Source organism: Tripterygium wilfordii, chromosome 12 (assembly GCF_013401445.1).
Source record: "Tripterygium wilfordii isolate XIE 37 chromosome 12, ASM1340144v1, whole genome shotgun sequence".
In the NCBI taxonomy this organism is placed as follows: domain Eukaryota; kingdom Viridiplantae; phylum Streptophyta; class Magnoliopsida; order Celastrales; family Celastraceae; genus Tripterygium; species Tripterygium wilfordii.
In genome coordinates, this window is record NC_052243.1 from 11,344,603 (window position 1) to 11,370,879 (window position 26,277).

General features: G+C 37.1%; 5 protein-coding genes across 8 annotated transcripts; 1 reads left to right on the forward strand and 4 right to left on the reverse strand.

Annotated features, from left to right (window-relative positions):
- Positions 1-2,782: 2,782 nt before the first annotated feature.
- On the reverse strand, positions 2,783-3,745 carry LOC120010570 (probable leucine-rich repeat receptor-like protein kinase At1g35710). Its single transcript, XM_038861352.1, has one exon. The coding sequence runs from the start codon at positions 3,743-3,745 to the stop codon at positions 2,783-2,785; it is 963 nt and encodes a 320-aa protein (XP_038717280.1).
- A 6,304-nt stretch (positions 3,746-10,049) lies between these two features.
- Positions 10,050-11,013, forward strand: LOC120011419. The gene is made up of 2 exons (XM_038862526.1): positions 10,050-10,310; positions 10,397-11,013. The coding sequence occupies exons 1-2, from the start codon at positions 10,083-10,085 to the stop codon at positions 10,769-10,771; spliced, it is 603 nt and encodes a 200-aa protein (XP_038718454.1). The 5' UTR covers positions 10,050-10,082; the 3' UTR covers positions 10,772-11,013.
- On the reverse strand, positions 10,602-13,419 carry LOC120011420. Of its 3 annotated transcripts, none has more exons than XR_005471019.1 (6): positions 13,161-13,284; positions 12,974-13,051; positions 12,673-12,709; positions 12,416-12,532; positions 12,015-12,102; positions 10,602-10,738 (listed from the first exon to the last, which is right to left on the reverse strand). XR_005471019.1 is itself a non-coding variant. In XM_038862527.1 (6 exons), exons 1-5 carry the CDS (start codon positions 13,381-13,383, stop codon positions 12,018-12,020), a joined length of 540 nt encoding a protein of 179 aa, XP_038718455.1. In that variant the 5' UTR covers positions 13,384-13,419; the 3' UTR covers positions 10,602-10,738; positions 12,015-12,017. The 3 variants fall into 3 exon arrangements, 2 of the variants coding, with proteins under 2 accessions (XP_038718455.1, XP_038718456.1); XM_038862527.1 differs by having other exon boundaries at positions 12,015-12,097; positions 12,974-13,056; positions 13,161-13,419; XM_038862528.1 differs by having other exon boundaries at positions 12,974-13,056; positions 13,161-13,419.
- Positions 13,420-15,041: 1,622 nt separating this feature from the next.
- On the reverse strand, positions 15,042-15,183 carry LOC120010232. Its single transcript, XM_038860957.1, has one exon. It carries the CDS (start codon positions 15,181-15,183, stop codon positions 15,043-15,045), a length of 141 nt encoding a protein of 46 aa, XP_038716885.1. The 3' UTR covers position 15,042.
- A 2,414-nt stretch (positions 15,184-17,597) lies between these two features.
- Positions 17,598-25,819, reverse strand: LOC120010351 (synaptonemal complex protein 2-like). Of its 2 annotated transcripts, none has more exons than XM_038861120.1 (19): positions 25,542-25,819; positions 25,401-25,450; positions 24,775-24,982; positions 24,567-24,692; positions 24,256-24,354; positions 22,749-23,425; positions 22,417-22,665; positions 22,210-22,338; positions 22,059-22,127; positions 21,875-21,985; positions 20,734-20,841; positions 20,538-20,648; positions 20,376-20,462; positions 19,972-20,037; positions 19,764-19,871; positions 19,539-19,625; positions 19,384-19,446; positions 18,947-19,050; positions 17,598-17,978 (listed from the first exon to the last, which is right to left on the reverse strand). In XM_038861120.1, the coding sequence occupies exons 1-18, from the start codon at positions 25,696-25,698 to the stop codon at positions 18,949-18,951; spliced, it is 2,607 nt and encodes an 868-aa protein (XP_038717048.1). In that variant the 5' UTR covers positions 25,699-25,819; the 3' UTR covers positions 17,598-17,978; positions 18,947-18,948. The 2 variants fall into 2 exon arrangements, with proteins under 2 accessions (XP_038717048.1, XP_038717049.1); XM_038861121.1 differs by having other exon boundaries at positions 25,306-25,450; positions 25,542-25,640.
- Positions 25,820-26,277: the final 458 nt, after the last annotated feature.

The window sequence follows — 26,277 nt, forward strand, 5'->3', positions numbered from 1 at the left end:
AACGGTGTGGCTGAGAGACGCAATCGTCAACTTTTGGAGGTTACCCGAGCTCTACTAATAGATAAACATGTTCCAAAATACCTATGGGGGGATGCCTTATTATCTGCCATGTATGTCATCAACAGGGTACCTTCTCGCATCCTTCAATACAAAACTCCACTACAAGTCCTTACTACTCATATGACAATTGCGCCTCCCATTCCTAATCTTCCTCCCAAAGTTTTTGGTTGTGTGGCTTATGTTCATGTTCACCCTCATCAAAGGAGTAAACTTGATCCCTGTGCCATTAAGTGTGTCTTTGTGGGGTACGCTCCTTACAAAAAGGGCTATCGGTGTTATCATCCTCCCACTCAAAAGTTCTATGTAACTATGGATGTTACCTTCAATGAAGATTTCTCCTATTTTTTCCCAAATGCCTCTTCTCCTCAGGGGGAGAGTATGAATATGGATATGGATGATAATAGTCATTGGGATCCACTTACAGTCACTCCACCAGAAACTTCCACTCCTCCACCAGATATTCCACCTCCACCATCGACTACTCTTGATGCTGTACCTGAACCGACTACCCATACTTTACCCAGAAATACCACTTCAGCTACTGTGCCCGACTGTCAAGGAACTAGTGATTGGATGCCAACATCTGAAATCAGTCCTGAAACTACCGAGAAACCACAAGAAGACCACGTCCAGAGTCCAAATGAGGTAATTTCTGAAATAAATGATGTTTTATCTAATTCTTCCAATATGCCTGAATTTGAGTCTACTATCCCAGCATATCAGTTACCTGCTCGAACAAACCGAGGCAAATCAAAACTTCAATATTCTGCCGACTTGAATGCTAAAGCCAAATATCCTATAGGCAATCATGTGTCAACCCATAGAGTACCCAAGTCATATGAGTCGTTTTTATATCAAATATCTACTGTATCTATTCCAAGACAGGTAAAAGAAGCATTAGCAGACACTAAGTGGACTGAAGCTATGGCTGAAGAAATGAGAGCATTACAAAAGAATGATACTTGGGACATAGTTCAGTTACCTCCGGGGAAGAAAACTATTGGGTGTAGATGGATTTTTACTATCAAATATAATGCTGATGGATCGATAGAAAGATACAAAGCAAGACTGGTGGCCAAAGGTTACAATCAGAGATTTGGGGTGGATTATAATGAGACTTTTGCACCGGTAGCAAAGATCAACACTGTAAGAGTATTGTTATCTGTAGCCGCAAATAATGATTGGCCTTTGTTACAATATGACGTAAAGAATGCCTTTTTACATGGTCAGTTAAAGGAAGATGTATACATGGATCTACCACCTGGAGTTTCAGAACAACCTAAAATGGTGTGCAAGTTAAAGAGAGCGTTATATGGCTTAAAACAGTCTCCCCGAGCTTGGTTTGGTAAATTTGCTTTGTCAATGAAAAAGTTTGGATACAGACAAAGTAACTCAGACCATACCTTATTTCTGAAGCACAAGAAAGATAAGGTAACTGCTTTAATTATTTACGTGGATGATATGATATTGACAGGGAATGATAGTGTTGAGATAGAAAATTTAAAAAAACTTCTGTCAAATGAATTTGAGATGAAAGAACTTGGAGAATTGAAGTACTTTCTTGGCATAGAGGTGATACGGTCAAATCAAGGAATATTTCTTTCCCAGAGAAAATATATCCTAGACTTATTGACTGATACAGGGATGCTTGCTTGCAAACCAGTTGACACACCAATTGAACAAAATCATAAGCTACATGAAGACCCGGGAGAGGTTCCTATCAACAAGGAGAAGTATCAACATCTAGTAGGCAGATTAATTTATCTATCTCATACTAGACCTGATATTGCTTATGCTGTTAGTGTGGTAAGTCAATTCATGCATACACCTAGTGAGAGACATATGGATGCAGTCATTCGAATTCTTCGATACTTGAAGAGTGCACCTGGAAAAGGTGTCATGTTCACAAAGAATGGTCACTTAGATGTTGAGGGTTATACTGATGCTGATTGGGCAGGTGATAATACAAATAGACGTTCTACTTCAGGTTACTTCACTTTTGTCGGAGGTAACCTTGTTACGTGGAGAAGTAAGAAACAAAAGGTTGTCTCTCGATCAAGTGCAGAGGCTGAGTATAGAGCAATGTCCTATGGAATATGTGAATTATTGTGGATTAAATATTTGCTGAGAGATCTCGGGTATAAGCCGAGTTCTGCTATGTCCTTGTACTGTGACAATAAGGCTGCGATTGCTATTGCACATAACCCGGTACAACATGACCGCACCAAACATGTGGAGGTAGATAAGAACTTTATCAAAGAAAAACTAGAAGCACAGATTATTGATGTACCATTTGTGAAGTCTGAAGATCAGTTAGCTGATGTCTTGACAAAGGCGGTTTCTAGTGTTGTGTTTTCTAACTCACTTGACAAGTTGGGCATGGTAGATCTTTACGCACCAACTTGAGGGGGAGTGTAGACGTGAGTTGTGTATATTGTATCCAGCTGTAATTAGTCAAGTGTTACGGCTGTAATTAGTCTGTAATTAGTCAAGTGTTACGGCACAAATTAGTCAAGTATTACGGCTGTAATTAGTCTGTAATTAGTCAAGTGTTACGGCACAAATTAGTCAAGTATTACGGCTGTAATTAGTCAAGTGTTATGGCACAATTTAAGGAGTAAATTTAGTCTATGTCCAGCTGGTAAGTGGTTGATTAGATCTGTATAACACTATATATACGTGAGTCAATGAATGAAAAAATACTTTTGTCCACTATCTGACACTATCTGACATTTTCTATTTGAGAAATGAATCCAGAAAGTTTGTTGTCACGGAGAGAAAGAATTTGCAATTCTTTCAAACTGCCAAGGGAAGCTGGAATAGAACAATTGAGTTTATTTTGGCTCAAATCTAGCTCATGAAGTGATTTCAGATTTCCTATCTCTGGGGGAATGGATCCAAAAAGTTGATTCTGAAACGCATGCAACACTTTCAGGTTCTTCAAGTTTCCCAAAGTGGAAGGGATACGACCTGTTAGGAGATTGGTATCTATGTCGAGCTCAATCAAATTGGAGAGGTTCCCTATTTGTGGAGGAATATAACCTGATAGTGAGTTGTTATAGAGATACAAGCTAACTAGATTGGTTAAATTTCCCAAAGAAGTTGGAATTGGTCCATCTAGTTGGTTGCTAGACAGAGCAAGCTCGTTAAGAGACTTTAAATTGCCTATCTCTTCGGGAATGGAGCCATTCAACTGATTTCTATCTGGATACAGGACCTCAAGATGAGTTAACAAGCCAATCTCAGGTGGGATACTCCCAGAAAACTGATTACTAGACAAGTCAAGATATATGAGCTTTGTGAGCTGACTGATTTGGGGTGGAATGGAACCACTGAGGCCATTGTTCCATAGATCAACGTATGCGAGATTAGGGAAGGATTTGAATGAAAATTCATCGAGTGTGCCTGCAATACCTGAATTTGAAAGATTGAATATATTGACGCTTCCATTTTTGCAAGAAATTCCAAACCAAGTGCATGGTTGGGAGACGGTGGCATTTTTAGGAGGGAGAGACCATGAAGCTAACTTCGACTGAGTTTGGTTAGGAAGGCTGGCTTTCCATTTGAGAAGAGCATTGGCTTCATCAACAGAGTCAGAAGCAACATTGAGTGAGTTATGCAGCATGACAATGAGGACAAGGAAGGAGAGTGACTTCTCCAAAGACAAATTTTCCTTTCTCCCCATTTTTGGCAGTGTAATGCAAAGTGATGGGTTGAAACCACACCCCCCCCCCCCCCCCCCCCCCCCCCCCCGCCGGGTTATACTGCCAATCACACCCCATTATCAGAGATTTCATAGTGGATCTCCCACTGTATATTTTTTTTCAATCTCTCATTAGTAAAGTCTCTGTCTCTGTTCTTTTTCTTTTCTTTCTTTGTTTTTTTTGTTGCAAATCTTTTTCTAGTATCAATGAAAAAAATTAAGAAAAAGACTAAATAAACAATTGATGCAGACATCAGTCGAAGGAAATTCATACATCCTTCCCTAATCCTTTCATGTCTCTCTCGTGGAAGTTGTTGGTGCTATTGACTTCGAACAGAGAACATAAATTTTTTTCTAGTCTGGTTGAGAAAGTATGCATTTGAAAAAACTTTCTTGGGCACAACTTTATTCAACCACTCAGGTAGTGGCTGACAATAGATGGACTGATTTCCTTAATCCTTTCACGTCTCTTTAGTGCAAGTTGTTGGTGCTATTGACTTCAAACAGTGAACTTCACTAACAGGACATCGCCCACTCTGGTTGAGAAAAGAAAAAACTTTCTTGGGCTCAACTTTGTTTAAAGTCTAACTCTGGTATTGGTAAAAAAAAAACCACTCAGGTAGTGGTTGACGAGAGATGAATTCATTTTGCTTGCATTTGGTTGGGCACACCCAACTTTGTCTAAAGTCTAAGTGGAAGGCTCACAATACGTGATTTCTGGGCAAGTACATGGAGATAGTCGCAAAGGATCGACTCTCAAACTCATTTTGTATCAGCTATCGATTTATAGAAAATATCCATTCCAGTATATACATGTGAATGTGTGGTCCACTAATAGAGTTGTTGGGGTATAATCTCGAGGTGTGAGTTCAATTCCTGAAACCAGTCTCTCCATATATTAGGTAAGGGTAAGGTCTGTGTACATCTTGCATATTCTTGCCCCTACCCACTTTGAGAGTCTTCTGCATGAGTATTGTTTATGTTCTTATTCATTTTAGTATAGGCATTTGAACCACTGGTTCAACTTAATTTCCATCATTTCATTCACTCTAATAGATTAAAATGTTACTTTTGTTTGTGAGTCATTGTATCTTGGGAAGCGTATGCTCAAGAGATCCAAAGCACCCATTTTGTCTTTTAAGGATAAAATGTCAAAATATTAGTCTTGATCTTATATTAATTGTCTAATCAAGTCCACTTTAGGTGATATTGATTTTGTTTAATGAATATTCTTTATTTTCTATTTATATTATTGAATGGAAATAATCAAAAATATATATTATTTATTTATTCATACAGGAAAGAAACCAAAGTCAAGAAAATTGAAGGGTAAAGTACATGGGGAGATCAGGGTTATTTTTTTAAAAAAAAAAAAAAAACAAACCGGACTAGATTTCGAAACTGAAAGAACAGAAGCAATACAAATACTGAATTGGGCTTTCTTTCGGTATTGATGGGCCTAATGGTTCAGTCGTAATTTACGGGCCTAAAGTTTGAGAAGGCTTACTGGATTGGTGTCAAGCAACTAAATTGGGCCACAACATGAGCTCATAACCCAAGTCCAGCAACATCATAATCTAGTTAATATAAAGGTCTGTAAGAGCATCCACAATGGGAAGAATTTGAAGTACTTGAGATGATACTTTCTTGATAAGTTAAGTGCTAGATGTTCACAATGGGTATAATGTAGTGTATTTCAAGTACTTGAAATGTTACTTTTTTGATAAATATAGTGCTACATACACACAATGGGTGAAAAATTACACTTGAAAATTTAGTTGTGGAAAAAGGATACTTGAGAGTTGGAGTATGTATATAGTTGATGAATAGTGAAGAGAGAGGTGATCAATAGTGAAGAGAGAGGTGATGAAAAGGAAGAGAGAGATGATAAAAAGGAAGAAAGAGAAGATGAAAAGAAGAGAGAGATATGAAAAAGAAGAGAGAGATGATAAAAAGGAAGAGAGAGAAAATAGAGAAAGTGAGTATGAAGTGTTGGAATGTATGGAGTGTTGATGAATAATGTATATTGTGGGATTCACTCATCCAATTAAATTGTGCCACGTAGGATAGATGAGAAGAGAGAGAATGATTTTGAAGTGCTGGATATTTGGTGCATCACTGTGGATGCTCTAAGGTTTCATGTATGAACTCACGGTTTTAATTTTCTGATTTAATTTTTTTTCTTGCAACATTAGCTGGCTTTTTCAATGGAAAAATGCTTGATATATGTATTTATAATTAATGATTATCACCCGTCACATAAGATTGGGGTTTGTTTCTAAAATTAACTCAGCCCACCATAACTCTTCTGGGCCACATCTGCTTTGAGTTAAACCGGCAACCCCACGATGACCTAGGGTTTGTTTCTTTTTTAGTAATTTTTTCGAAACTACAACTCAGACAGGATAAGACAACACTACACACTTGACACCCATGAGTATTTCATTTTTAGTAATTAATGTATATAACATAGGACATTTAAGCTGTCAACTCGCTTACTTAATAATAATCCGAATGAACCAATGAGAATTGACTCGGTTGACAATCAATTGAGTTAAAAGATATGTGTATTCAAAGTTCAAATATTTGATTCAATGGCGGCTATTTATTATGGAACGTTGTGGCTCAATAAATGATGCTATACGTACTAACATTTCGTTTTTCACTTATTTTGAAAAATCTCAAGATGAGACTTCTCTCACTATAAAAGCATTAACATATAAAGTACACATGGATATAAGCAACACGTTTATATACGAGCCGAACACCTGCATGCTCAAGCTTGGCTTGCTTGTAAAGGTATGAGCTTGATTCGAATTTCGAACCCAAAAATCGTGTTCGAGCTGGAGATCGGTTCTACAATGATTGAGCTCGAGCTTGGCTCGACTATCCTTACCTATGTATTCTACTTTTTGAGCTTAAATTCAAGCTCAAGATTAATTTTAACCGTTTTTATGTTTTTTAAAAACTATTAAAAATATTTATATGCCAAAAAAAGAGATCCGCTTGTGAGTTTTCAAGTGAATATCTGCATTCATGGATTTGAGCTCGATTATGTAATCGAAGCTTAACCCTATCTCCGAGCTCAGCTCAAGCTCGGAGTTCAACAAATTCGAGCCGAGCCTAATAAGCTCGAGCTCAAATAGTTCGAACAAACTTTTAGATCTCATTGCATTTATGGGAAGAAAAAAAAAAAAGCTCCCACTGAGAGGAGTAATAATGTAATATAATAAAAAAAAATAAACAACTCCGCTCTATGAATTCAAACTGTGACTTTTAAATTGCACCACTACAACGTCACTATTGAGTCACATATTTACCAGTTGAGAGAATGACATATATCCTCTTAATAAAATATTGTGGGTAGAAAAAGGGGTGACATCATGGCTAGAGTATGAGGAGACCATATTTATGGGCAAACTAATTGAAACCGTAGAGGGCATACCCTAACTAGGTATTCTGGTATTGTACAATAAAGGTAGGTGGGACCCATGTCATCAGATCTTATATACCTAAATACGTCGACCTCCCATCCATCCAAAGCACATAACCATAACTGCAGCTTCGATCAAAGATAAATGCATTTTAATGAACCTCTTCTTGATCCCAAAGGTGGCACTGGCCAATCAGGAAGAAATAACTGTGTACTAGTATTTCTAATTGAATTTTCATATACTTTTATCAGCCTGCTCTCCTATATAAATACCCGTGCAGCAAAATTATATATGCAGCAAGAATTGATTGAAACCTAATTAGATACATCTAGAGAGATGTTGAGACTTTATCATACATTGGATTGACATAAGTACATAACTCAATGGAGTGGTATATAAGTAAAAGTTTAGTCACTCTCAGAGTCTCAGACAATTAACGTGTTTTCTCGGCCAAAGAAGCAATGGTGACGGTCCAAGAATAACAAGTTGTAAGAGTGTTTGGTCGAAAGCGAACCATATTGATTTGTAATGTTTGGGCTAAATTTACTAGCATAGTACTTATATAAAAAAAGTAAAGATTTGGTCTATTTGGATGTGGCTTCTACCGGTCTATTTGTTAGGTCTGACATAACCCAACTCACAATTGTGAGTGTCAAGATTATATCTTACATCGGATTGACATTAACCTAATTAATGAGTAGTATATAAGTAAAGTTCTAACATCTCTCATACAAATGATTCATTTTTTAGGCTTAAGAATCAATGACGATGATTCAAAAAGAACAGAGTCGTGAGGGCCTTTGATCCAAAGTGAATAATATTAATTTGTAGAGTTTGGGTTGGATTTTCTAACCAAAGGGGAAGAGGTAAGGCATAAATGGAGGGAAGGAGAGGTGGGTTGAGAGCATTAAACAGAAGAGGAAGATGTGTGAAGAAAGCGAGGTGGGTCTTCAATGGTCATTCTTGAATTCTGCATTTAAGTGAATTCAAGATGAATTAATGAAGGCAGGTAGACTGATTTTGAACCTTCTCAATCCTCTCTCTCTCTCTCTCTCTCAATGTCTTTAATTAATACCTTTTGGCCCCCTTTTTTTAAATTATTTTTATAAATTTCCACTTGTGAATAATATTGACGTCTACACCCCTTAGTTAGGAAAGAACCATAATATGTTTCCTACTCTTTTGACTACATGCAGTGAAAAATAGTTTGGTATTTAGTTGATGGTATTCGGCTGAGGAAATATCCCTCTAAAAGCCTACATGCTAGATCTTAATTTTCTCAAGCAAAACAACTTCTCCTGGAAAACAATTCTGCCAGAGAAAAACTCTCTTTCTTGCTTGCATTGCACGATTGTAAGCCCTAAAGATGGCACCCAAATATGACAATGAATTTGTACCATATAAACAGAAATGCAATTAAGAGGTAATAAATTTAATAGTCAAATATAAAATTGTGATTTTTTTGAAAAAAAAATTAATGGATATCACGTTGAGTGCTTGATTAATTATTTTTTGCTGCCTTAATTATCAAAAGTCTCATGGTATTAATTGTATGACTTTGACAAATAATTTGATGCATGCATGTAGCTAGTGAAGATGAAGGCCAATATGAAGCTCCTGTGACATGGATGTTTTCAACTGGCAGAGGAATTGGGAGGGGCTTTAATTTTTAGTCACAATTGTAGCTACAATTCTTCCTCAAAATCATGCTAAATCATGGTTTTGTTTGTTTGAAAATGACAAAATAGAGCTCAGGAGGTAGAAATTAGTGTTAATTAAGGTTTAGAGTTTATGGTCTAGGTTTAGTTTTAGTTTTTAGGATTTTTAATTTTTTTTTCTTCAAAATCTACTATATTCCAATATTATCAACACCAAAATACTCAAAAACACATTTTAATTTATGATTTAAGAGGTGGGGGAGAATTGTAGCTACAAGAGTAGCAAACAATTGGAGCCCTATTTCATGGCAGATATGGTGTTGAGAACTTTAAAGGCTTTGATGGAGTTCTAGGATGGAGGAGTGATTTTAATTGGTATAGGTCATGAATTTGGTTTTGGTTTTAATTGCCAAAGAGGACTGTTGAGAGCTTTAAAGGTTCATAGTTATTTGAGTGACCCAAATGAGGAAGTTGGAGTTATTGTGTTATTAAAACTTCAAGACCTTCTTCAACTGTATACAGACGCCTCTCATTTAATGGTCTTTCCACACCTCTCCATCTACTTCCTCTCACCGCCTCTATTAAGTGCCAACAAATATATACATATATACATGTATACATATAGTCACATACACACAGCATGCCCTAATTTATCATGTGAATGACACTCAAGCATTGAGGTCTCGTGTGTTGGATGCTTTTGGCGACATATATCAAAGCTCATGCATGTATATTTATACAAATTTTTCATGTATTAAGAGATAGTTGGAAAACACAAACAATAAGTTAGTTGGTTATATATATCTTTGAATTTAAGACGGATGACACTAAGGTAGAGAGTTCGAACTAGTTGGGAATATTTTTCTAGGGCTTTCCTCGTTCGTTAGATTTGTCTACTTCCGAAGGGGTTAGGACTATTCTGACGACCCGAGGATTACGTCCACTCAACTGTCTAAAGGGCATGCTGGGTTGAGTAGTTCGTCAATCACTCAAAAAAATTTGGAGCTGTGTAGTAAATGAAGAGCCAACTTGGGATGCACGTCATGCATAGATAGGACCTTTTAGTTTTCTACCTTCAATGTTGCCCTATTAGATTCTCCCTAGCAGTTATTTTCCTTACCATACAAGCCTTAACTCAGCCTATATAACCCCCTCAAAACCTTCTCACTATTCGATCACTTCACAAAGAGATGAGAGAAACCAAGTGACTTTCAGTTTCAAGGTATTATGATTTCCTTTCAAGCAGTAAACTTCTCTCCAAATGGGAAACAGTCAGCTACAGTTTCAGAGTTGGGGAATTCATCAAAGAAGAGAAAGTGTGAAGACTCAAAAGCTGAAGCAGTTCTTGTTGACAAAAGATCAAAAGTTGCAGAAAGCACAAAACCAATCTCTGATATCGAGCTACACCTCGAGACTCCTTTGCCACTAGAGTGGCGACAGTGCCTCGATATTCAGGTAATCCTTTGTCAAATATATTTATACATAGTATTGTAGATATTGTTTTAAGGTTCTTGAGTTGGAGACATCTTATTTGGTTGTAGTCAGGAAAGATATATTTCTACAATTCAATGACCCATATAAGAACAACAAAAGATCCAAGGAGGAGTCACGAGCCTGAAAATACTGGTGATCATATGAGCTTAGACCTTGAATTGAACTTACAAAGTGGTTCTCCAGAACCGTTCATGGACTCCAGCAGATACAATAAGAAGAATTCAGAAGGCCCAGCTCGCAGTCCATCATGGCTAGCAGTTGGAGGGGATCAAGAAGAGATGGTGGCAAGTGTGTGCTCACGGTGCCATATGTTGGTGATGATGGCCAAGTCCTCTCCAGCATGTCCAAACTGCAAATTCCTTCATCCACCAGACCAAAGCCCTGCAAAACTGTTCAAGCAAAGACTTACCCTCTTTTGCTAGCAAGGATCAAAACCCTAATTTCACATAATAGGAATCCATCAAGGGCAATTCATGGGATTCCCTGTTTAGTATTAGAAGTTAAAGAGATAGAGAGACTAAATTATATGACGTTCTGAGTCTTCTGACGTATGAAAAAATGTACATTAGTAATGTTCTTATGTATGCATATTCCTGTTCCAGTTTATCATGCAGCCCATTATAATGATGGTAGATCAGAAAATCATGCATCCTAATCAATCATGTCAGAATACCTTTCATTATGGTTAAGGTTGATTTTGGCAACTTAACCACAGACAATCTCAAACTCAAAAGATTAAAAAAAAAGAAGCAGAAATAGGGCAATAACCAATGTAAAACTCAACCCAAGTTGTTCATTAAGTCCTGTATATATCATACTTTATGAGATCACATGGCTGTGCAAAGAGTAGTTGGCTTGAAGATCGAATAACCACTTCATATTGATTAGGTTTGAACAGTTCCAAGTTCCAACCCACTGTTGGTACTTAGTTTTAAACTAAGACTCCTGACCTTGGTACTAGGTAGCCTTACAAACGGGTTCAGAAAGTATATAAAACCATCTTTCTTTCACCCACAAACAGGGGACCATTTTCTCCCAAAAGAAGATGATGAAACCTTATGTTCACTAGCTAAGAGGCACACCTTTGTTTTTCCCTGCTAGAAGGTTCAAGCGGTATGTCACAATCTTTTCCCGATTTAGGGGCTCCACAATTCGTTTAAAATTGTAGAATTTACGATTTGAATGATTTGGGAGGTGTGCCCCACATCACACCACATTTTTGTTTTTTCATTTTTAAAATTTGTCCGACTTTTTCTCTACCATTAGATTTGAATTGTAGATTCTAGGAAATAGCGGAACCCCCAAATCCATCTTTGCCACGCTTTTCTTGTTTTTTCCCTAAAGTACATTGAATTTCAATAGCACCATTCTTGGCTACACTACCATGTTTTTCTTGTTAGCATAATTCTACTCAATTGTCACCAATGGGACCCTAAACATAGGTTGACTTCTTCAATACACTAGGAAACCTAATGGACATACAAAATGCAGATTCTCTGCTGTTTGAACCTACTCTTCAGATTTAACATCTAGGTATTGTTACTCAGACCTCGCTGCGAGGTCCTCGCTGCACTTTGCGATTCATGACAACTCTGATCTGCTGAATCATTACAATAGGATAATATGCTTGTTACTGAACAACTACACAGAATAAGAAAAACTTACTTCTCAGCTTGGTAAAAGCAGCCATATCCTTATGTAAGCAACCCTATGTCTTTGCGACTGGGGTGGGGGGACTGGGCAGGTTACTGTTCTGAATCATTAACATGGAAAGCAGGGATCAGATACCATTGAAAAGTTCAAGACAAGTTTTACCAAAAATAAAATGAAATGCAACTACAGAGGACTAGAAAGAAGGAACACTGGTTATCATGTGATGCCAGACATGGTACAAAGCACCATGCCAATTTCTGTGTACACTCTACAGTATTATTCTTCCAATAAAGCATACCTACTCTAAAGCTCGCATTTTAAAGCACCATTTATAAGTCTCTTGATTCATCAGTCAGACAAAAATTAAGCAAGAAAAGAAGCAGCTGTAATGTTGCAAGGCAAGCAAAGCTCACCTTCTCCATAGCAAGGCCCTCCCACCACCCCTCCCCCAATCTCCTTAATGCAGCGATTTACAAGGCTTAACATGATTGGTACTTGATGCAATTGGTTAAGAAGAGGTAAATTGGTAACTGCAATGATGTGAGAATGTCAGGCCTTAAACAAAACACGTCACGAATTGACTGAACCCTTTGATGCATCAAAAAAAATTCATGCAGTATAACTATAATGTGATAGACAATGTTTGCATGCAAGGGGTGAAGAGACGTACAAAGATAGTGTAGCCAAGTATCACCCATGAACCACGACTGAAATGAGAAACCACAATGATAACAATAAAATGTCAAAGATGACAGCAAAAAATAGTTAGTTTGTTCCACACATCAGAATGAAAATTCTTAATCTTAACAAGGTCAGTATTGAGTAACCACAGTGCAGCACATCTATCAATTGTTCGACAACTCCACCGGGTTACAATTTGAAGCGGACGAAACATAATATAATCCTAAAAGAATAAGAGACGCAAATGATCAAATGTATCATACCCAGTTGTATAAGCAATAGAGTCTTACAATTTTAAAATATGAAATCAAGGGCAGTCCCAACCAGGGAAACAATGGCTTGACAGAAGCAACGAAACCTAAGGAGCTCTGCACTGAACAATGACCAAGAACCTTATAACTCCAGGAAAGCTTGTATTCCAGGGAAAGAAACGCATATGTAGTATTGAAAGTTGGTGGATGGAAGAGAGTGAGTTACCAGAATGTGGAGGAACTTGAAAGGACTGCCTGATCCGAGCAATTGGGTTATGAGAATGCAAGCTCGCTATTGATTCGTCGCATTCCATGTTTTCATATTCTTCAACGGCAATTTGGAATTCCAAGTCACAACGATAATTGAATTGAAAGAGAGAAAGAAGATGAGTCCATTGATACTTGATAGGGTTTCGGTTTTGGGGTGGTTTGACTACGACTGGTTTCATACCACCACGTGTCAAGCTATACACGTGTCAAAGTATTATGCTGTTAACCTCCGGATGCTTCCCGCGCTCGATTTGATCGAAACTTCAAATTCGGAGACTTGAAAATCAAAAGTGCAAAACAGAAAGAGAGAGAGTAGAGAGAATCAAATGGAGATGGATAACAGGGACGAAGCACTGAAGTCGCAGATCGCAATTCGCTGCGCCAACGCCGCGGTTCGGCTTCTCTCGCTGAGATCCGGCCCAAATTACCTCCTCGTTGACAAAGACGAGGTTAATTTGAGTCTCTCTGTGTCTGAGATCGAGCATTCTTAGAATCTTCAACTTCTGCTTTCTGATTTTTGATTTGGTACAGGTAAAGGAGACAATGAGGAGAGTAATCACAGATCTGAAGATCGAATTGGTGAGGGAACGAGTAAAGAGTCGGAGGATCAAGCTTTGCAGCTTCATGGAGTTCGCTCTTCAGGTTGTCACTGTGCTTTCTGCTTCCACTCTCTTGTTGATGCTTGCCTTCAATTCTCCTTGATTTTATGATATCGGCGGTTTTTTGTGTTGGTAAATAGAACTGGTATATGTCTTAATATGCTTAATAGGTGATTCTGCCATTCTCACATTCAACAGAAGTAGGATCTAAATTCCTAGCCAAATATAGAATAACTCCTCTGTTTCAACTGATAATCTGAGTGGATCTCTAGTCTGAACTAATTTTTGGATAATCTTTTCCTTTTTCTGTTTCATATTCAGATTTTAGTCTCTTCAAATTCAGCTATCAATTCATTTTGGAATTTTATTTTCAAAGCTACAGTTAACTAAAGTACTATATGAGGTCTTTGTAATGGACGTTCAGTGTTTGCATACACATAACAATTTATCTGTCATATAATGCATGGGCGAATCAAATCATACACTGTTAAGATTGTTTGATGATGTACAAGTGGTTGATGTATTGTGATGAGAAGCTCTGATTGTCTCTTAAATGGAAGAATTGAATAACTAGCCTGAAGATTCTATAGATTTCAAGAAATTTTTGCTGGAGCGAACAAGGCTCAATTCAACCTTATTGTCGCTTAAGACTTCGTTTTAACATCTTTCAATTATGATCAATGCCTTTCTTTGTAAGTATATAATCCATCCATGCTTTTACTTTGAAAAAATGTTGTATATATCGTAATGATTGAGTGGCTGAAACTGTCTTCTGCATACAATTCGTTTGGTTTAATTTGTTGTTCATTGGTGGATCGAAGTTAGACCGCCACTGGCTAGGTTTGATGTAAGTTATTTAGGTGAAATCTGCACATTTTTCATTCAACAAGCTTTGACACAGATGATTTATGTGCCAACTGATATAATTTATCGTAGATATGTTCATTTTTTTGCAATTATAGTTGTCACATTATTACTCGAAACATTATGGCATTACTTAAAGCAGAGCTTATTAAGTAAAGTAGGAATCATCTGTTATATGTAGAAGCAATTGCGTCTAGTATTTCTCTCTGCTATTTACATTTCGAAGCTTGAAGCTCAAAACATGAAAGTAGTGGGGGAAAAGGAATGAAATACAAGACTCTAGCTACCCTGGCACTGTAATTTTGACTACTATGATCTATGAATGCTTCCTAAAAAGTTTTATATCTAGATGCCAATCACAAACCATCTTTATATCTAGTCATGCCAGCATAGAAGCATGACTACACATCTCCTAATAATATATAGTCTTCCTTTTTGTTCTCTGAGAAACCCTCCAAGCCTTCTGCATGGCATTTTCTTCTTGGAATCTTCCATGGTTGTTTTGCTCATCTTCATACCTACTATTTTTCTCTTTGTACTGTTGTGGCTATTCAGAGAGTGAAACAGAAACTGCACCTTGGCTGCCTCCTACAGGCTTTTGTGCTTCTTATATAGGAAATCACAGACCCTTCTCCTCTTCCCTCTCTCTCTCTCTTTGTTCTCTCTTTGGGTTGTGACACATCATCCTCGGCACTAAAATCTATGAGGAAAATATTTTAAACAAGCTTTGGGACTTCATTGTTCTAATTTGATTGGATATCTTGCTTTACAAACAAATTATAAGGGAGATAATGTACGCATTCCTAGGTTTAATGACATGAATGCTCAAATTTCAAAAGATTTACCTAATCTCTCTTGCCTGTCATATCCTATTGTAATCAGTATGATGATTAGCTTAATAAATCAACCAAGAACAGTGTACATTAAGATGTGCTTCGTGTCCCCTATAAGCTAACTAAAGAAATACTTAGCAGGACCTTGTACCTGCTCTGTACCATTCCATGCTAAACTTGATTGGAGTTGGGGAAACAAGTGGCTTAATTGTTGAAAACTTTGGTCCGTTTTACTATATATTTCTAGGTAGAGGTTGATAGGTTTTAAACATTTGTTACTCAAACCACTTAGGTGATGACTAGTCGGTGAATCTCTCTAGGTCAAATTGTATGACTTGGGAGGTTCTGAATTCGATTTCTAATAGGAGCAATACTCTTGTGGCTCCATGTTGAGTTTTTGTCCAACTTATCATCTCATCATATGAGACAATTATTTGCGTATGGGCCTAACGGCTTGAATTTAGGTCCACGCTAGCTAACTTCGTACGGGTAAGACGGCTTGAGTTTAGGGTCACGTTACCTATTCAAAGGGTAAACTTGATTGGTGTCATTTTCGGTTACCAAAAAAGAATACATTTGTTACTCATTTATATTTTCTTAAGAAAACAATACTCAACTCAAGAACCCCATTGTATTGAAACTGGAAAGCCTTCAGTGTGAGTACTTGTAGTTTGCAAGGAGATACATTATAGAAAGCAACAGTTACTGCCTCTCATCCGTACGTAGACATGATACAATCACACTGGACAAGTTAAGAAGGAAAGAGACTAGGCTATGAGAGGAAGGTTCGCACCTTGCACTATATGGCGACAATGCTTACTAAACTAATCTTAAACGACTCCATTGTCAAGTTTTGTCGCTAATAAAGTAGTAAAGTACTGAGAAGTGGAGTAAACAGGAGAGAGTTTGTGCGCTTGACAACCTCACGAGAGACATGGTAATTGTCAGGGTCATTTTATATGGTAGACAACCTAGAATTTTATTATTGTTACTTGTTCTTCATTAGGGAGTTTCTTGTGCAGATGTTCCATTTAACAAATAAAATCAAAAAAACATAGAGTGCAGGGTTTAATGAAAGATATGTCTCGTATCTCTGTCTTGGTTTATTCAAAGATTTGTAGTCCGGGCTGTGTACGGTTCAGTGAATTAGGGCTGCATCATTATTTTAGTGATGCAATGATGCATGTATAATATATCCAACATTTGACGGGGTATCTGGGAGAACAGTGACGGGAAGAAAACTGTGCCTTAGAACGAACTTAATGACGGAGTTCTAAAAATAGCCGAAACTTGAAAGGTCATTTTTTAGTTGCTAAAGAAACCTAGTATTATTTGCAGCTTGTCAACTCACACGTACATAAACAACACGTAATTGTGTAAAGCTAGCATATCCAATGTAGCGTAGCAGAAAATGGGTTCGGGGCTCTACAATCCACTTGAATTGTAAAATCTAGAATTCTCACTTGATGACTCGTGTTAAGCCACGTTATTCGTTTTAGTAACGTAAAAAATATGTGGAGAGAAAATGATGGACATTATTTGGATAATAGTAACAAATAGTTGATGTGAGTATGTGACATCCTTAGATGTAAAATTTTAGACTTCATTGATCATTGTGGAAGCCCAAATCTGAAAATAATGGAGAAGACCATACTATCGGCAGCCACGGAGATGAACCATTCGCCTCTTCAAATTCTTGAGAAATTGAATCTTAATGGGTTTTTGGGTGGTTCGATCTGTCCTCTCACGTGGCCGTGGGAGGAGTGATAAGATGAGCCCATTAAAGAAGGCCAAGCCCACGAAAGAAGAGGCCGGGAAGAAATTATAGGAGAAAATTGCTCAACTTAAAGCCCACAGAGAATTATCTTGGACAGCCTATAAAAGATTAAAAAAGCCTACGCCATGGAAACACTAAACAGAAGGCAGACAAGTAGTACTAGAGAACCCATTAAAGTTGAACCCATAGGGGGAATTAACTAGGAAAGCCCAAATCAATATGGTCAGGCAAACAGAAATGGGCATTGCGTATGTTAAGAATGAGCGAGATGCACGACCAAGTAAGAATAATTTGACACTAATTACATCTGTATAATGCAGTTTGGCACCACTCTATACGTTGGCTTCATTCACAAAACGAATATCGAAGTGTATTCCCAAACAGTCCAGTGATACACGAGTTCAACAAAAGTGAACATAGAAAATTTGTCGACATTCAAAAACAGACTTTGTAATCACAGATATGCACACTTGCGACTTTGAAGTGACAGGCAATCTATACTGTCCAGCAGACAAAAAAATGACCAATTCACTTTACCTTCATATCAGAGTGTTGCCGCGAAGCCAAGATGTTTGCTCTATACAAATTTTGCCAATGTCATCGGCATATCTTTCCAGAAGAAACCAAAAGGCATTGTTTTCTGACTTCTCAATTTCGATACCATTCATGCCATGCTGGCCAATCCCTTGAACTTAAATCATCTGCAGCAAGAATGAAATTCCTTACAACAATCTCTTGATGAAACTACATTGAAGGAAGGTGATATTTAGGTCTAATCAACAGGGAATGTCCTATGATCCACACGCGAATATGTGGCCAGTGGAAGAGTTGTAGTGGTGCAACCTAGATGGTTCAATTTCTCAAAACAATTAATATATGAGGGTAAGGTATGTGTACATTCTATCTATTCCCGGCTCCACCCACTACGTGAACCTTGTGCACAGGAGTTGTTTACCTTACCAACAATTAATGATATTTCCAAGAGTCAAACTGCTTGGGGCAAAGTTTCGTCATTCTTGCAAAAATTAAGGACCAATAACTGAGTGTCATCTTCAATGTCCAAAACACTACAGTATCGGTAAGTCGTCCAAATTTCAAAGTGCTACCGGATAAGAAATCAACTTACCATTAGAAACAAAGCAATACATTTCAAAGGGAACAATGGAAACTCATTTAGTTTAGACTCCAGCCAAGCTATACCAGTATAAGATAGATACCATTGCTGAACACAGTATGCAAAAATGCTTGTGTCTCAATACTTATTATGACACATCATCAACATAGCTCCATCACAAGAACGACAAAAACAAAACTTCAAAGATAAGTGCTTTACTAGGAAGGCCAACTGTAGGATGAAAGTTTTATTCTCTCTTATCATTTCCTTTTTTTCTTTTTTTTTTCTTTTTTCAAAATATAGACCGTCTAACAAGCCTGCAGAGTGCAGACAACTCAGAGAGAAGGGACATCAAGATTCGATATATTAACTAGTTGAAGTCATTGCAAGTATAGCAGATTGACTGTTTAGTTACCTGCCCCATTGATGAGGTCAAATATTAAGTTATAAAACAAGTCCCATCAGTTTCCAGGAAAAATTAAAGGATGTTCTTGCCACCTGACAATAATGATGCATTTGCTTAAAGTTATGATCAGAGAGATATAAGGCAAATACCTTCAATCAAAGGCATAGGGATCATCTGCATATGGGTTTAGCGAACCTTCTGAAAACAAATCGCCTATATTTGAAGGATGTGGACGACCTCTTCCCATGACCCCCTGCATGACATATATAAACAGGATGATTTTAAGACACATAGATGACAAAAACTTTACTGCCTTCCTAGTGCTAACAAATCTCAACACTCATTACAGAGTTAACCTGTATTAGGTATTGTTAACACATACATGCTTTTGAAGTAAATCTTTCATATGAAACAAAAAGCCAACTACGGCTGAATGACTGGCCGGAGCCTGGATGCCATATCATTTAAAATCAATTTCTCAATTGTCATGCTTAAAGGAAAGTTTTTCTTAATAACATTTGACAGGAAAGAAAGCATAATCAGAGTACAGCACAATAAAATGAGACTGTTGTAGATAAATCGTTACCTTGACAACACTTCTAGGGGTTCTGGTTTTTGGTGTATTAATCTTCTTATGTTTCCTCGGATCCTGATTAATGTTGGAAGAAAAATCCAAACAATAAGCATTGCTTGCACGTAGTTTATATACTTAATTGAGCTTCCAAATAAACAGGAACATACATCGAACATAACTGTACTTTTCGTCTTCCTTCGTTTTGTAATTGTTCTTCCATTAGAAGTTTCAACTTCATATTCACGACGAGTCACCTGACATCAGAATGGTAAGATTGAATTATTGTTCTATCTACAACTTAGAAGTAAAATGGCATGAATATTACAGCATAAAATACATGTACACTCACTCAAAACTTGAAAAAGAAAAGGGCTAAGAATTGAGCCACACACCCTCTTGTGATGCTTATGAATATCAATCACACTTCCTGATTTGGCATTCTCTACTTTCTTCAGTAACTTTGAGACAGGCGTTTGTGTTACCTCGAGGAAAGGTGAATTCTAAAAACAATAAAAATGATGTACTGAATTGCCTAATATGGTATAGCACAAAAAGATAATCAAACTAGTGCAAACGCAAAGAAATGTTTTTTGCCCTTACCACGGCATGTTCACTTCTTTTACCACCACCATAATCCCTCATCTTGATTGAAGAAACAGAGTGATGCTGCAGTATAATTTTATATCAAATTGATCTTGCTTTAGAAAGCTCATCATCATACCAGGAAAATTTAATTTCTTTACATTTGAAACAAGAAATTTCAAAATTCAAGTTTACTAAAATGAAACTAAATTAGGTTGGAAGACACAAAATGGAAGTTAAATGATCCTTCCTTCCACGAGCATAAACATTCTCATTGGAGCTTTAACTAAAGAACAAACGCGACCATACCTCTTGATGCCTTGCATATGTTTTCGTAACATAAGTTTGCACATTTTTATTAAACTTATAATTACCATGTGTGTCGTTGAGGGGGGGGGGGGGGGAGGAGAGAGAGAGAGAACCTGCTTTGAATTCACTTCTTGGTCTTCTTGTGGCTTGTTTCCCATCACTCTCCACTGCAATTGCAATAAAGCTCTTTGCCTGTCTTCCTGCAATATGTAACCGCAGAGTGATTCAAAGTAAAGCTCGTGATTTAATAAAGCACCTGATAGAGAGAGAGATACTTTTGACTTCTGCAGATCCAATTCCTCTTGAAGCCTCTGACACACATCTTCATGCTGGGACCTCAAAGCTTTCAGTTGAACTTCATGTTCATTCCTGAGCGATGTTGATTTCTACACAAGTACATAAAGTGTTAGCAATAAAATGAAAATCTACTGTAATACGTACAGCTTGACTTGAATTAAAAGCAAGATATACCTCTCTCAGTTCCTTTTCAGCTTGAAGTTGAACACATTTTAGCTGTTCACTATGATCAGCTCTAAGTTTGAGTTCCTTTTTATCATACTCTTGCTGAATGTGAATGACCTATGGATGAGAAGGACAGAAAAATAAACAATTGAGCTTATAAAGTTTGAAATAAGCATCAGCTGAAGATAGATGCAAGCAGGCGGAAAAAGTGAATTGGAGATAACTGTAAGATACTAAACTGAATCTACATTATGTCATAGGAAATATCTTTCAACAACTCTCACTTTCTTTATTGATTTAATAATATTAAGGCTTTATTGCAAGACCACTCTAAACATTTCTGATTAACCCATGTATCTTGCGGACATGGCATAAGATTGCGCGGTGGGATATTCTATCTTTGACACAAATATGGAATCATTTATTCAGAATGGTGCAAAAGCTTTTATGCATCCAGACATGCAGTTTTGCTGCTTTTGCAAGTCATGCAAAAGACGTAGTCAAATCTTAAAAGAAAATATTCTCAATGCTGACTAGAAATAACAATTCAAATAACACATCATTTAAATCCACTGGCTTTTCCAGAATGAGGGATCTGGTAGCATTATTTGCAGCCCATTCCTTCATCTCTTTGAAAACCTCGCTTTCATAAATGGCATATCCTTAAAAAGAATAAAGGATGAAACAAGCAACCATGCGACATAACTTTGGTGTCTAATACAGTCAGCCTCTATCTTGGTGTCTAATACAGTCAGCCTCTATCTTGGTTTGTTTTCAAGAACTCGATCGAGAAAAACAGGTAGAAATTCTTAAGACAGTGGAATCATACAACATAATTATACATCTTTCGGAGACCAAAATGGGTATTTAGTCCAACTTTAGATATCACTTTTGTTCTTGTATATATAGGTACTATAATAATTTCATTAAATAGCTACTACTGATGCAAATTATTTAGTCACATCTCAAAGAAATATTAATTTTCTTTATGGACTAGAAATAAGAACTGAGATTATTTTATGTATCATAATCATGATTTCAAAAAATCAGAGATCATCCCATTTGCATCATACAACTATATGATCAACAATCCATTTTTAGAATTTATATGGTCAACAGTCTAAATTTTAAGTCTGGTTTATCAGCATACCAGAGCAGCATGCTCCTCCTGAATGTGCATCAACTGTTGACTTGATTCTTCCTTGCAGTCTGCAAGTTTCTGTTCACATTTTCTCTCCATATCTTTGATACCTTTGTTAGCCTGAAAGTTTAAACAGGATGGAAACATGATTCACTCCCAAACATATTGCATTAGATGGCTATTACGAGCAAACCTTTTCCTTTTCCATATTAACAATCTCCAGCTTCTCCATCTCATACTTCTTCCGAATGTCATTAATTGCCTACAAACACAAATTAGAGTCATTTTTGAGAAACATGCTTTACCGGATGACGATTGATAAAAGAAATGCTAACAAACTACACCTGGTCATTCCTCTGAGATATATCTTTCAAATGTCTAGATAGCTCCGACTGTTTACTCTCCAGCATAAGATCATACTGCTTTTTAGCTTCTGCAAGTTTGCTTTCCACAGCAGCCAGCGACACATGATTCTGCAATAATATGCTGGAACTTGTAAGTGATAGATGGTAAATTTCATTAGCATGTATACTCTTTAGCTAGTTCAAAACCTCCGCGATTTGATCTTCCATCTTCTTCTCTCTGTCCTTGTATTGTGAAATAAGATGTTCCTTCTCTTCTAAAATGTTATCAAGCTGGCCAACTTGTTTCTCCAGTGAATCCACATAGTACTTATGTTTCTCTATCTCCTTCTGTTGACCATCTACTTCTTCAATTTTTTTCTGCATCTCTGCCTGTAATTTCTCTGTATTATCTTCGTTCTCCATTTCCAGCACCGAAATTTTTAACAATAAATCTTGCTGCAAGATGTAACAGTATTGATTTTGGCTTAGGATAGAAACCAAGCCCATATAGCACAGATGATGGTAAAAAACTTACGGACCATTTTAATCTCAGATGATCTTGAACTTTCAGACAAAGCGGCAATAGTCCCCTCTAATTTGGAAACCAAAGTTTCACTTTCAATCTTCTTTGAGGCAAAAGTCTTTGCTTCAGATTCCAAACAATGAATTCTCTCCTCTGCTAAGCGGCGTTCCTCAGAAAGTTGTTCCATGACAGACTCTTTGGCTTTGTGAAGCTCTATGATATTATCATTCAACTCTTGATTCATCACTTTCAAGGAATCTTTCTCTGATGTTACACAGAGGAACTTCTTGTAGAGTTGATCATGTTGTGTTTGCACATGCTTAGCAAAAAGTTCTCTCTCCTGGCGGACTAGCTTAAACCAAGAATCATAAAGAGTGTTTAGCTGATCAAACTTGTCTGCAAAAGCCACTCTTTGCCTTTCCAATTCGACCAACTGTTCCACTAACAGATTAATGAAAGTTTCAAGACTTATTGTCTCCAGGTGTAACAAATGTAATCTTTTAGCAGTATCTTCATTGCTTGACTGAAGATCACTGTTTTCTTTCACTAAGTTATCCTGAGTGCTCATCAAATGACTAATTTCATCTTCTTTGGCTCTCAACTCAATTTGTGCCTCTCCCAACCTGGATTTCATACTCTCTACAGCCAGTGTATTAGCTGCTACTGTTTCTTCAAACTTCCTTATCAAAGAATCTACAAGAAATTGCAAAGAGGACCCAGAAAAGAAAAAATGAAAAGAAGGAACAATACAAAAATTCAATTTGCGGTGCAATCCCTCCAAAATTGTGACAGCGGAATGCTAAAATAAGAAAATAAACCAACGTCCTCAAAAGGTACAAGGGAAAAGTTTTCTATAGCCACAACATAAGACATATATCTTACAATGTTTGACCCGCACAACATGTTTCCCAATGATAGTAAATCCCTCAACTAAATACTACCGCTTGAGTTCTGTCAAACAAGTGCTTATACCAGTATATATGAAATTCTCACAATGTCTCTTACTTCAAGCCGACAATCATTTTGTTTCACACATCATGCAGCTGCAAATTTTTTATGGCTAGACTTCTTCGGCGGTAGAAAATTATGGTTCTTGTTACAAGTTAGAAACTCCTAGGAGAAGGCGACATAGAAATAATGCTAAAATGATATTTGAGTCACCCAAATAAAATTTGCGGAATTCCCAGCCATCTTAATACACTTGATAAAGAACACCAAATTCGTTACACTTTTACTCAATGGTGACTCAATAGTATTGCTGTGCAGCAATAAATTCTTCTTTTTTTTTGGAAAGGACCAATGCAAAACAAAGATAATCCCAAGAAAGGAAAAAGGAGAAAAAATCAAATCAAATTAAAGGGCCACAGCTATTTTCCGCAGTGAACAAACTCTTTTTTGCCTGTTCTTGAACTGCTATGGCCTAGTTTTTCGATTTTGCTTTTTTCAACTAGCTCGCATTAGAGAGAGAGAGAGAATTTATCGGAAAATATAAATTGCCACAAAATAATGAATCTCCCAATGACCTTTTTCTCCCATCAAATCAGCAGTTTGGCACTGCTCATCTCTGTACTTCTTGTCTATTTCATCTTTCTCTGTTTTGACCTCCTCCAGCTCCTTGTCACCTACAGCATGGACACATTATAAAACGACATGTCAAATTCCCAAATAGACAGACTCTTTCATCCTCGACAATCAGGTCAATTGACTAACACACATACTAGAATAGTTTGATTATAAAAAAGGCTGGACATAACCTCAGAGAACAAAATTCCACCACTTCATTAAATACATAGCTATAACAAATTAACAACTTAATGAGATTTGAGCATCTTACGATTTCTAATTATTTCCTCTGCTGACCCTAATTTGAGGGACAAATTATTCATCTGCTGGCTCAAACTATCAATGGCAACCGAACTTTCAGATAGTTTTCCTTTGAAAAATTCTTTATCCTTTTCAGCTGCAAAGCAAGAAAGAACTATATTTGCAATATAAGTCAAAAACAATAAACTCAGAGGATTCAAACATATTAAAATACCTACCATCCTGAACCTGTCGAGCTAGCTGCTTTAAAGTTTCTGTAAGTTGATCGCATAGCATCTTAGTTGAAGAAAATTTAGATTCCAATCCGTTCCATAGTTTCTCATCTTCTTTCTGCTTCACCTTCAGCTTTGCATTCTCATTGAAAGCATTTTGCAGTTTTTCCTCCAACAGATGAATAAGCTCAGTCGATTTCTTCAACTTCGAGGTCTGGATTTTGGTCAAAATAATTTCAAATTACCATTTATTTTCATATGATAGGAGAGATTTCAGCATCTTGCTAAGAAAATAATGACACAAAAATTACAACGCAATGAAACCCAAGATTAAACATAGAATAAACAATATTTTACTTAAAATGAAGTGAACAACTCAATGAAACCCTAGATTAAACATTGAATATTTTACTTAAAACGAAGAGACTAATAAAAGATGTGGAAGTGTCGCCATGAACATCTATTCTCCAGAAATCAGACATGTACTGCTGCAGAGAGATTTTAAAAATGAAAAAAGCACATAAACTATATACGTACCAAGAGTCTAGAGAGACTGCTGTAAATACACACATGTACATAGAACGACAGTTTATGCGTCTCTTACACGCACATACGCGGAGAGAGAACCATACCGCCATTTCCAGATAGGTTTTGACCGTGGCTTGCTCTTTCACCAATTTCTCTACGGACGAAACAAATTAACACCAGAAATCACCAATCCGTCCACATTATCCAAAAAATAGACAAAACACACTAAATCTTCCGATCAAAACCTGCAGTAAGCTTCAAGTTCGCGAAACTCCCCGATGAGATCATGTCCGAAGAGGGACGCGAAGAGATCGAGGAGGTCTTCGCAGATCCGGTGGCCGCTCCTGCCAAGGATTTGTAGCGATCATGACTCTTCAAGCTTGTAAACCCTAGGTGCTGCATTTCGAATCGAATATCAGAGAAAAAACTCTAGAAATTTGTTCTGATCTCTCTTGCTCTAACCAGCTCTATCGAAAAGTACCAGTAGAACTGAATTGGGCGCCAAGTGATTGGCTATTTATATAGCCGACGTGGTCTGTCACGTGAGGCAATACACGCACGCGGCTGACGCTATCATTCCAGTAAGAGCGTCCACAGTGGTAACATAAATATCCAATACTTCAAAATCATTCTCTATCTTCTCCTCTCTCCTATGTGACACAGTTTAATTGGGTGAGTGGATCCCACAATAAATATTATTCATCAACACTCCATACATTCCAACACTCTATGCTCATTTTCTCTATTTTCTCTCTATTCCTTTTCATCTTCTCTTTTCATTTCTATCTTCTCTCTTCCTTTTCATCTTCTCTTTTTTTTTTTCTATCATCTCTCTCTTCCTTTTAATCCTCACTCTCTTCCTTTTTATCACATCTCTCTTCATTTTTATCACCTCTCTCTTCACTATTCATCAACTATATATATTCCAACTCTCAAGTATCATTTTTCCATAACTAAATATTCAAGTGTCATTTTTCACCC